General features: G+C 33.9%; 1 protein-coding gene across 1 annotated transcript; it reads right to left on the reverse strand.

The window, feature by feature from the left end:
* Window positions 1–1,636: 1,636 nt before the first annotated feature.
* LOC145287912 (NADH dehydrogenase [ubiquinone] 1 beta subcomplex subunit 4-like) lies at window positions 1,637–12,720 on the reverse strand. The gene is made up of 3 exons (XM_080135860.1): window positions 12,427–12,720; window positions 6,186–6,329; window positions 1,637–1,819 (listed from the first exon to the last, which is right to left on the reverse strand). The coding sequence occupies exons 1-3, from the start codon at window positions 12,577–12,579 to the stop codon at window positions 1,751–1,753; spliced, it is 366 nt and encodes a 121-aa protein (XP_079991986.1). The 5' UTR covers window positions 12,580–12,720; the 3' UTR covers window positions 1,637–1,750.
* Window positions 12,721–13,176: the final 456 nt, after the last annotated feature.

Below are 13,176 nucleotides of genomic sequence, written 5' to 3' on the forward strand. Positions count from 1 at the left end.
GAGAGAACTTGGTCGTTTATGGTCTTAGATGTGCTACCATAGATAGTAATGTCATCAGCATAAATGTCTATGAATGATGTAAGGATATGATTTGGAAGATCATTAATGTAGATCAGGAAGAGAGTTGGGCCAAGAATGGACCTCTGGGGGATTCCAGCATTAATACAGAGAGCTTCTGATTTCTGCCCATCAACCACTACTCTTATGAACCTATCAGAACGAAATTATTTAATAATTGAGAAGACATTTCCAGCTATAGCATAGCTGGAGATCTTGTGAAGTAAACCTTTATGCCATACTCTATCAAAGGCCTTTGATATGTCAAGAGTAAATGCCCTAGAAAGGTAGCCTCCGTCAAGAGATTCACTAATCCTATGAAATATAACTGTCTGTAAGCACATCTGCTGTAGATCTAGCAGAATGGAAATCATATTGCATGTCACTAAGGTTATTTTTGCTGAGACATTTTGGTCCTCCTATTTATCGGAGAGACCTACGTTTTCAGCGGCGTCCATCGTTATTCTGGACGATTGCCAGATAAGCATCTATTAGAGTTTCCTGAAATTTTTCCACAAATTGTATTTCATTAACTAGATGTGTACAGTAAAGAAATTCTTTTTGTAAAAATTCCTGTTGCGTCCCCAGGGGCTCAAAAGAGGTAAAAAAATGCCTCAAAATGGCCAAAAATGACGTTTGGCCCTATAACTTTTTATCCATCCATTAGATTTTTCTGAAACTTGACCAAAATGTGGAGCTCATTGTTCTTAATATAAATCCAGTATGGGTGATCCTGGCAAAATTCTGGTTTGCATCCCTGGGGACTTTAATGCTAAAAACGCTCCTTTTTGTTGCTCTTTTTTCATATTTCTCAACAAAAACTTGATATGTCTGACCATATAGCAGTTTTTCATGGTGGTCAACTCAAATATACATGCGTTAAGGCCTGAAACCGCACCGTTATCCAGTTACACTGGAATTTGGCATCCCCAGGGGCTCAAAAGAAGTAAAAAAAAATGGCCAAAAATGACACTTTTTGCCCCATAGCATTTGATCCATCCATTAGATTTTCATGAAACTTGACCAAAATGTGGAGGCCATTGTTCTTAATATAAATTCAGTATGGGTGACCCTGGCAAAATTTTGGTTCGCATCCCTCTGGGACTTTTAAGGCTAAAAAAACATGCCTTTTGGAGCTCTTTTTTCATATTACTCAAAAACTTGATATGTATGTCTATGTAGTGGTTTTCCATGGTGCTGAATTCAAACATATGTCTTAAGGCGTTAAACTGCACCGTTTGTCCATTTTCACTGGGATTCAGCATTCCCAGGAGCTCAAAAGGGGTTACAAATGCCCCCAAATTACAAAAAATAACACTTTTTACCCCATAACTTTTGCCTCATCTATTAGATTTTTCTGAAACTTGATGAAAATGGCCCTTCACACTTCTCACATTCAACATTTCTTCAATATTTTTTGTGGCGTCATCTCACATGCAGCACCAGAGGGGGACCATGCACGCGCGGGTTGTTTATTTTAAATCTGCAGTTTTTCCATCTAAAGGACTTAGTTGAAATTTTAAATAAAATTTATTAAAAATTTCTTTAAAAATAGATAAAGAAAAACAGAAAAGCAGGATTATATTTTTTCTGTAAATATTTTATTTCTAAGTGAAATTTTGAAAGTTTTTTTTCTTATAACAACCACTTTTATTTAGAAGAATTTCAATGCATGACTACAATCAAATTTTCTTCAAGCAAATTTATTCCTTCTGTCCTTGTACATAATTTCGCCGTTACGTATTTTCGTTTCTCGATCTTCCTGTCAAGCAAAACAAATGCATTAGAAAAAAAAAAAAATTGAGGGAGGGGGGAAATTTCTTGTTTCTTTAAAATTATAAAAATGCATTCAGGAATATCGGAATTAATCATTTGTAAGAATGAGAAAGAGAACTATTTTCTTTGGAAAATTGGAGAAGGAGAGTATTTGAAGATACCATAATACACTGTGCATGACAATTAAGTTTACTGAATCATAGAATCATTAATATGATAAAATTAATCTGTAATGAATTTTTCATAATAAATCAATCATTTGATCTTTTTTCCAATTTCCTTTAATTCTTTCAAAACCTTTGATAAAAAAAGTTAATAAATTATGTTCTTAGAAATTGCTTATACAAATATTTATCCTTATATGGTTTTGTGACCATTTTGTTTTATGGCATATGAACCCTTTTTCGAGTTTTTTTTAATAATGAATCCAGTCATTTAGGTAAAAACTGTTATGCTTCAAGTTTGGCAAATCTTTAAGTATTTATTCATGGTGTTTGATTTGATTGTTTTGTAGAGTAAAATTGTTGTTTTTGTTTTTGCAGAACATGATTGAGTTTTGCAAAGGGGGAAAAAAAACAATAACATAAATGTAGTATTTACAGACAATCTGATCTGGTAGCACCAGGTGTACTCACATGATTTTTTTAAAGACTTTAAAAAAAAAAAAAAAAAAAAAAAAAAAAAAAAAAAAAAGGGAAATTATTGATTTTCTGAGAAAAATTTTGGCTAGTTCTAAGAAACCAGATGAAATTGGGTTTCGGTGACTATCAATAAAGTGGAAACAAGAAGACACAAATAACGTTTATGTAAAAATTTGAACAGAGAAATACAAAGATTAAGGCAATAAGTTTTATTTTTGAAGATATCTAAAATTTTCTTAAATATACGACTTTAAATTTTGCTGTAATAATTTTATGCTTATTTTATTGGGGGGGGGGGGTACTATTGCTTAGAACTGTTTATATACCCCCTATATAATAATATCTACAATTTGAGAACGAGTGTAGCATATAGATTTATTTGTGACGACTTTTAAAAAATTATTGCTATTTTGACTTCTCATGTGTTGATTCGGCTTTTTTCTATAAAAAGCGAAACTAATTCAAAAGCTAACAAATTGTTCTCGGCATCGTGCCGGGAAACGTCCAGAAGCAATCAGCTTTGATCAATCTTGTATATCAGACAGTTGCTATTCAATCTGGACAATTGGGAGCTGCTTTCCCCCTCCCCAACATCTGTTGGGGGAAAAAAACAGTCAAATTTGGGTAAACAAACCCAAACGCTGCATGACTTCTATTTGACCTTCTTAATTAAGTCAAATGGAAGCAGCAGAGTTAACTTTTATTGCGCACGCCTGTTTTTATAGTTAAATAAACAAAAACCGTCCTCTCATGACGAGATCGGTTCTACACATGTGTCAGATGACGTCATGACCTGATTTAGTTTAAATAGTTGAAGAACTGACGCAATTTCATGTACGTCGTGTTAGCTCAGTTGGTTAGAGAGTTGGTTCATTAAACGTTTTGGGTTCGAATCGTGGTGTGAGATGTCTTTCTTTTTTTCGATTTTTTAAATTTAAATATTGAAGCAGGGTTATTTAAGCCATTTTTCACTTAATGTTCGTTTTTTTGGTTTTTTTTTTTACTTTGCTTATTCTTAGGTTTTCATTAACACCCCCACCCCCGACCGACCATATACCCAAAAACACTCGGGTACCCACCGATTTTTTAAATTTTAATATCGAAACAGGCTTAGTTAAGCCATTTTTCACATGGTTTTTTTTTGGGGGGGGGGGATTAATTTTAAGGTTCGTTTTTCTGTTTCCTTTTTTGTTTTTTCGATTTTTACATTTAACATCGTTCGTTTGCCTTACATTAGTTTTTTTTGTGTTTTTTTTTTTCAATGTTTTGATTACAACTCTCTTTTGAACCCTATCCAGGAGTGAGAGACTAGTAGTTGATGCACCAGCCCAAGTGTGACAACAGTACTCCATACATGGGTGAATGGTGGCCTTATAGAGATACAGGATAATTTCAGGCGTGAGTAGCTTTCTAGCATGATAGAGAAGCAAAACTTGCAAATATCTTCAAAAACTATTTTCTTTAATAATTCATTTTCTACTTTATTGTTTTTTTGTAATTTTTGAATATTTTCATTATTGCAACATGACAATTAAGCAGTTATCGTTGGTTTTACTTGTTTTTTTATCTGAGGGATCCAAAAATACCACCAGATTTGTGTAGAAATCAAGCTTCTTATGTGATATCAGATTTAAAAAACTTTCATGTGTGTAGTAATATAAGGAAAAAAAAAATGATGTGGCTGAGATGGTACCGATTTTTTTTTGGGGGGGGGGATATTCATGCAAACACTATAAAGTATCTTTGAACCAAAAATGGTGGAACCAAAAATGGTGAAACATTCTTTTTTTTTGCTCACTCGCAGTGCCTATTCAAAGGTATGTCTTTTTTCCCGGTGGTTTAGAAACATCTTATTCGGTGAAGCAACTAATATAGGTATATAAAATTCACATTGAAATAAGTTTTAGAAAGTAAAGTTGAACAGTGAAAAAGGTACAACATTCTCGAACTTATCAGATATTCACAACAAAAACCAACATACAACAACATTATCTACATGGGTTATTCTCATTAATTTTAACTTTTGAATAAATTTTAAATAGTTTTACTTATTACGACTTATAACATGGATGAAGTTAGCACCGTTGATGTTTATTTAGTGACTGCATAAAAGTTTTTATTTGGGGTAAAACTTTTGAGCTGTTAACATTGTTAAATGAACAGAACATCCCTGATGCAACATATCTAATAAACAAACTTTTCATATTTTGAGTGGGAATGGCATCGTCATCAACAAAGTTTGTTAATAGATCACTTTATCGTGTTTATATATGACATATTCAAAAAGATTCAGACCTTCTTATGCAGCATATCCATCAGATAGTGTTTGATGCAAAAACAATGCCCTACAATCTCAACTGTTGTAAGAATTAGCTAGTAAACCTATGGAGGCGGTGAAGTGGACTTCATTTGCCATTAACTTTGGTACAAGTGAAGTACAAGTTCAGTCGAAACCTTGAGTATATGATCCGCAGACAATTTATAAAAAATCGCAGTCATAGAAGAACACAAGAAAAAAACCTGTTTAGGCATTAAAAGTAGTTTGATGTTGTTTTCGTTAATAAATAGTTTTAAATAAGGAATCATTTAGAGTTAAAATTTGAGTTTTGTTGCTAGATAAACATGACGTCAGGTCAAATTCAGTGGTCATTTTGTTTTGCTTCGGCTTCTTCACATAAACACTTTTTACACACGCTTTTTTCAATTTTAGATGCATAATACCAACTTTTAATTTTTAATGGAAATGATTCCTTATTTAGCAATATTTAATGAAAACAACATAAAATTACTTTTAATGCTTATGCAGATTTTTTTTTCTTATATTCTTCCATGAGCGTGACCGTTATAAATTGTCAGTACACAATATATTCCTTATTGGTACAGCATTTTCTTTTGATTCAGAAATTCCCAAAATATTAAGTTCACATAGTTGATGATAAATGATCTCCCTTACTTTGTCAGCATTCAACAACATGAACTACAAAAAGAACCAAAAAGATAAAAATAAAATGTAATCCAAGAAGGAAGTAACTTGGGTGCTTGTTTACATTAACGATCTATTAAACCAACGCATTTCAGGTGAAAACATTATTACATAGTTACATGTTATGGCAAAATTAGTAGAAATTCCAAAAACTCCAAAATATGATGCAGTAGATGTGCTAGATGTATTTTTAACAAAAAAAAAATCAGTCACAATTACGTTCTGAAATACTTACTTTTAAAAATGGCAGCCCCTTAATTTGTTAATTTAAGTCAATGATTATCTCCCTTGTTTGGTCACACAACTCTTTCACATAAAAAACATACAATAAAACAAGATAATTTGATAAATTCTATTTTTACTTGTAATTAATTTTTCTACTGGATCATTTTTTGTAATTTTGGGAGTTTATACTAATTTTGACATAACACTTAAGTACATAAGGTTTTCATCTGAAATGCATTGGTTTAAAAGATCACCAATGCAAACAAGCACCGTAACTTAGCAATTGCTGTGCTTATCTATTAGCCAATCAGAATTGACCCCAGTTATTCATTAGTTTTGAAAGGTATGGAGTTTGGGGGATGGTATGATGTTACTTTCTGTTCTGTTAAATTTTTTAAAAAAATTTTCAAAAGAACCAAAATGTTGATCGTATTTAATTTTAGGGAATGGTTGACAAAAAAGAAAAAAAGTTGAACAAAAAAAAAGGAAATCTTATTACTTACTCGTTCCCTGTGTACAAAATATCCGAGAATGGCCATTGGAAGGACGACAAGGTTGAGACCGATTAATGTTGATTTTAAAGTGATCCTAAAGTAAGGGAATCCGGTGACACGCATCGAATAGAAACGTTGAAGTTGAGGATCAAACTAAAGACAAAAAAAAACAAATAAAATCACACAAAATAAAGGCTTGTTGCTTTACCACATGTGTAGGGGAGGGGGGGGTTAGAATTTTTAAAAAAGGAAGTTCTGGTCCAGAAAAATCTATATAAATGAAAATATATTCCAAAAATCACGTAAGTTGATCAAGTAGTTTTATTTTTTAATGAGAAAATCAAAATTTATGAGTATCAAGTCTTGATGATGAGCATAGCATTAGATGTTGGCAATGATCATTTAAGAGCCTTAGTCGAAGCCAATCCATGTACAACTGTTCGAGAATTGCTTCTGAATTAGACGTAACATGTACAATTTCCAACCACTTGAGAAAGATTAGAAAGACAAAATAACATGATAAATGGGTGCCTCATGAATTGAACGACAACCAAAATAAACGCTATTATGAAGTATCATCTTTTCTTCTTTTACGCATCAAGAATGACCTGTTTCTCAACTGACTTGCGACAAAAAATGAGTTCTTTATGACAACTGGAGATGCTCGGCTCAGTGGTTAGATGCCTACGAAGCTCTGCAAGACTTCTCAAAGCAAGAGTTGCACCAAAAGAAGGTCATGCTGACCGTTTGGTGGTCTGCGACTGGTCTCATCTATTACAGTTTTTTTAATGCAGGCAAAACAAGAGCAGAAGTACTGTCAGCAAAAAGATGAAATACAAATGTCAAAGTTTTTAGAAACTTCGACAACAACACCCAGCATTTGTCAACAGAAAAGGCCCAATTCTCCTCCATGACAATCCTGACCACATGTTGCTAAACCAACCCTGCAGAAGTTGAACAAATTGGGCTATGAAACTCTGCTTCATCCGCTATACTTTCCAGACCTTTCACCTATTGACTACCACTTTTTCCAGCATCTCAACAACTTTTAGCGTGAGAAATGCTTCAAAAACCTAAGCGATATCAAAAATGCCTTCAGCAACTTCATTGCCACCAGAATGCAAGATTTTTACGTTACTCGCATAAATACACTTGTTTTGTGTTGGCAAAAGTGTGTTGATTCTGATGGTGCTTATTTCGATCGATAAAATTTTGTTTGAGCCGAGATATGTTCATCTGAATTTAAACATTAAAAACCGCAAGGATTTTCTTGTCAACTTGATAATATCAGGGGAATTCTGGATGAGAACCAAAACAGTGTTATTATGTACTAGTTTGAAAAGAAAATGCAAACTTATTCTTATGCAAAAGAGTTGTTTGTGTATATGTCCAGCTAGAGAGGAATAGGCTTGGTAGAGAAGTAAGAGGGGATTAAAGAGAGGGAGAGAGGTGTAAGAAAGGGGAGAGGAAAAAGAGAGATGGATAGAAAGAGTTAGAGAGAGAATGGAATAAAAGGAGGGAGTAAAAAGAGAGAAAGACAGATAGAAAGAGAGAGAGGAATAAAAAGGAGGAGAGGAAAAAAGGTAGGACGGATAGAAAGAGTTAGAGAGGGAGGAGTAAAAAAGGGGAGAGGGAAGATAGAAAGACGTATAGAGAGAGAGCTAGAGAAATAGAAGTTTTAATAGAAATATGCTACACTTTTGGCCCGGGGCCATGCCAGGGAGTTCTGCTAGTAATTTATATCTTACCATATATTATTTATAAAGTTTTGATTTTAAAGAGAAAGGGTTGTTTGATGTTGCTGAGCATCATTCATTCATTTCATATGAAGGACTTAGCAACGATAACTAAGTTATTAACATACAGTAATTCCCATAGATAACCAAAACACTCTTGACAGTGCTTCCAAGACTATGATGAAAAGTATAAGGCCAAGGACAGATCCCTGATGAACTCCAACTTTAACATTGAAGCTATCACTGCATTATTCACTCATACTCTACTGCTAGCATTGTACGAAACTGACATGCTACTCCTCTATGTCCACCTCCCACATTACCCACCATAACACCCGTATGGGGGACTCTATCAAAGTTTCTTTCCAGGTCCATGAATACCAAGTAAATTCTCCTGTCTGTAAATCCATATCTCTCTTGTAGTTAGTGCATGATTATTGACGCCAGTCAATTGTGCTCCTGCCAGGTACAAAGCAAAACTGCATGAATTATTGCTGGCATTCATTTCCCAATATCTTTAAATGTGAAAATTATTTCTAGAAAGATATCGAATACTTACGGGAGGGACCACATGAAGATTGCCAATATTCCTAAGTGAAAGTATTTCTGTGGAACAAACTGGATTCGAACTTGACACACCCGGATTGTAAGTCAGTGTCGTTAACCATTTAACCACTGCCACCTCCCTGATGATGATGTCTACTACATGTTCAATCACTTTCATTTCTTTTTCTAAGCCTCCATAATTATCACATGATCGTGCATCTCTTTTTCCCTTTATACAACAATTAACAATGAAACTCTCTCATCTTAGCAGGCTGAGATAAATCAGATGCAGTTTCGTTTTGTACCTGGCAGTTGCACAATTGATGCCATATCTATCATATGCTAACTACAAGAGAGATATGGATTTGCAGACAGGAGATTCTACATGGCATTCATGGACCTGGAGAGAGAATTTGACAGAGTCCCCATAGTGATGTTATGGTGTGTAATATGAAAGGTGGGCATAGAGGAGTGGCTTGTCAGCCTTGTACAAAGTATGTACATAAACGCTAGCAGTAGAGTAACACAGTAATAGCTTCAATGTCAAGTATGTGAAAAACAATTTTTCCCCTAAAAAATTCAATGACGGCTCAGTTGAGAAAAGGAAGCAATGTGCACCTACCTTGTTTTTCTTTTTTTTTTTATACAGTGGTCACCACTTATTAAGGCCCGGAAGCCACTCAGGGATAAGGGTTATTGAAAGTACATTACGTTAGTGTGGAGATTTGATGAAGTGTTTACTTAAGGGGGCGGTTCATTAGGAATTTGTTAACGTTGGACTTGAAGACATTCAAGTTGTAGTCAGGTGGGAAGCAGGCAGACGGAACAGAGTTCCACAGGCGTGCAGTTCTAAGAAAGAAGCTTTGTTCATGGAATCCACGTTTTCCACAACCTGCCAGTCAGTTAATAAGTATCTTGCCAGCAAAACTCAGGTAATTATGAAGTAGCTTCCTGGCACCAGCCACCAATGCATTAAAAAAAACTCATCTCAACAGGAGAGAAATCTCCTTTTAAATAACCAAATGGTCATGCAATTACTCTCACCTGACCTAGGAAAAAGTTTTAAAACAGCTGAGAAGGCAATGTTATCGCCTTTTGTTAGTAAGCAAGGTAAATGCACATTGCTCTCCCTAGAATGGCAACCTTTGTTTGAAGTTAGTGTCCCTAATGATGGAGGTCTGAACAGAGTTGAAAGAGAGAAACAGACCAAACAACGTCTCATATATGATATGAAAAGAAACTGGAATTTTAGGGAGATAGCAATCATACCAGTTATTATAGGTGCCACAGGGCTTATGAAGAAGAACCTGAAGTCCTACCTACCTAATATTCCTGGTTAACCAAGTGTAAGGGAAATCCAAACATTTGCACTTAAGGGAACAGCAAGGATACTAAAAAGAGCTCTCGGTTGGTTTCAATAAAAAGCAGGGGAATGTTGGCAGCTGGTTTGGCTGCCCCATACCCAGCATTACAATCTTCAAATAAAGAAAAAGCAATCATTAATCCTTTTTTGTCCACAAGTATGGAGTTCACCAGGGATACTTAGCCTTCTATTTTTCATCATAATCTTGGTAACTGTTAAGAGAGTTTTGGTCGAGCTATCAATGGATATTACTGAATGTTGATCATTTAGTTATTGTTGCTAAGTCCTTGGGACAGTTAAAGAACAAACTGGAAATACAAAAAAACGATTTGGAGGTCACGAGTTTGAGTGTGAACTTGCCTAAAACCAAAGAGATGATGTATGGCTCTCGTCTACAATTCCAAAGGAATTGTAGTTCGTATCCTAGTTTTGTATGTTATAAGGGCATTAGATACAATATAATCTGTGCTTATTGTGGGTCCACAAAAAGTGAAGTGATCCAAAGGGTAAGTTAGACCTGAACTCCAACTACAAGTGTAGGAGGAGATGCATAAGACAGGCGCACCCTCTTGCAAAATTTGAAGGGTGTGTGCGCAAAAACAAACATGGTGACCAGTGAAAACAATACGGAATACAATGGATAATAAATGTCTTAATATCATTGCCTTTAGATTAATAAATGAAAAATCCTTTCTACACAAGGGGTGTGCGCTTTCTCGTTGAGTGGTTCCAATATAGGGATCGATTTACTAGAATGTTGGGGTTTGTATTACTGTACACATAGATTCGAAAAAGTTGTCAAAAAAACATATATAACAAATAAATGTTATCAAAGGCAAGATAAGTTACTTTTCTACCTAACTGGATATATTTTTCGTGTTTTTACCCAATGTAACATGTTTATTCAGCTCGAAAAGCATACAGTGTTTATCGATGTATTGGAAAATTCAAAATGGCGCCCGACATTCTCTTTAACATGGTAAGTTCAGGAAAAGATGTTATAAATAATAAACTAGACAAAATACTGTTAGAAATTCGCTCATTATATGTTACCGTGACATAAGTTGACATATATTCGGTGTTTTTTTAATAGTATTTTGTCTAGTTTATTATTTATAACACCTTTTCGCAAACTTACCATGTTAAAGAGAGTGTCGGGCGCCATTTTGAATTTTCCAATTTATCGGTAAACACTGCATGTTTTTCGAACTGAATAAACATGTTACATTGAATAAAAACAAAAAAATGCATCCAGTTTGGTAGAAAAGTAACTTATCTTGCCTTTGATAATATTCATTTGTTATATATTTGTTTTTTGACAACTTTTTCGAAATAAATGTGTACAGTAATACAAACCCGAATATTGTATTTGAAACTAAGCACTCTTTACAAATATTGAATTTTTTTTCATATATGGTAGATTAGTGTCCAATTTATAATAATCCGGTGAATAAAGATGAAAAGAAATAAAAGTGGGGGAGCATTGTACAGGTTCAGTGAACCTGTACAATGCTCCCCCACTTTTATTTCTTTTTATGAGGTTCACCCTATTTTTTTTGCATGTTAACAAGCCTTAAAAATATCAGGAAATAATTTTTTAACGGTAAGATCTTTTCAAGGCAAATCTTATTAAAAAAAATTTTTTTTTTTTAAGTGGAAATTTTAGAGGTATAAATTTTAAAGTCCCTTTCCCTCCCCTGTTTGAAGTGTTTCTACATGTTTTTAAAATGTTTGAAACTTATGACCCCCCCCCCTTATAACCAAACTTGAAAAAAATGCTAATGATTACATGTTAACTGATGCGTAGCGAAGAAGAGAGTGCTCATTTAATGTTAAGTTTATATAAGAAAATTGATCCCCACTCTAAATTCTTTCTTTCATGTTATCTTTAAATATCGTTTGAATCATAGTAGCCCCAAAAAAGTAAATTTCGATTTATTTTTAGGAGGTAAACTACGCTGTCGCTGGGTTAGGTCGTAAAAAAAGTACCAACTTGAAATATTTTTCGAAAACTGTTTTCATTAATAATTAATTTTCTATTTTATCGTTTTTCATAATTTTCGGATATATTACTAATTTTGACATGGTAATTGAGTATTTAACATTGTGGGTTTTTTTTTTTTCTTAATGAAATTGGCTATTTCGATTTTTGTTTTAATAACGAAGAAGCGACTAAAAATATTGTTATTCTGGAAAACAGCCAAGTTTGCATATATTTTAAAACTGGTAAGCATTAACCAGAAGTAACTTTTCCAGGGTAGTCAAGCCTAAATATCAGCTGACGTGATATTGTAAACAAACACAGACGGAACTTAATGGTCGCGCATTCATAATTTGTATTTTTAACGGGGTTTTCTTAAAAATATCACAAAATGCTGATGAGGTTCAAGTTGAAAATTTTCCATTTCTAACGACCTCAAAAAAGTCATTGTATTGTTTATTTTGTTGTTGTTGCTGCTTTTTACCGATTTCATGAAATAATCTAAAATTAAAAAAAAAAACAATATAATTTTACTTCCATATTTAAACCAATTACTCCAGCATCAGATTTTCGAAATCAGAAAAACAACAACAATAAAACCAAAAAACGGTGAAATTCACTTACGACATAACCTCCGATTCCACGGTGTGGATTTGTTATTTTCTTCTGCCATTCTTCTTTAAGGGCTGCCCTCATCTGTGCTCGTTCCTTCATCGCTTGCATATCTTTCGGCGTTACATCGTACATCTTCCATGGATCCCATGCCTTTTGTGCCATTTTTGGTTCCTTATTATATCATAAACAGACACAAATGAAGGCAACCGCGAAATATGAGCACTTCTCGTGTGTCTGTAGCCGTCCTTGGATGTTAACCTTTCAAAAAAGGTAGAAACGAAAATTCGCAGCCGACGATTCGTACTTTCAAGGGAAGTCACTCTATTTGCATATTTGAATATAGTTATTGTTTATCTTACTTGTGAACTGTGCATTTCGTCTATACATGAATATTTTAGATGACATAAAGAAAATATCGCACATCGAAAATTAAATAGTTTTATTTTTATAAAGAAAATCGTTTTTAAGCGAATTTAGTGTTTTAATGTGCCTTCTCCTTATGTTAAGAATGGCCTTTCTAAAATCTCACCAAGTTTGAATTATTTGGAGTTATTTCACTTGTTCCTTCTGTCTTTTTTCAAGATGGTATCACAAGATCGTCGCTCGTTCTTTAGGAATAAAATTTGATTTTCTTATTTATAAATAAAACTACTTGATCAGTTTACATGATTGTTTGACGTATGATACTTTCTTTTCTTTCTTTTCGTCACAGGTACGTACACCATAGAGATTATATATATAGTGGAAATGGTAATTAAT

This window comes from Euprymna scolopes, chromosome 11, assembly GCF_053919585.1.
Source record: "Euprymna scolopes isolate OS-2025 chromosome 11, ASM5391958v1, whole genome shotgun sequence".
Classification (NCBI taxonomy): domain Eukaryota; kingdom Metazoa; phylum Mollusca; class Cephalopoda; order Sepiida; family Sepiolidae; genus Euprymna; species Euprymna scolopes.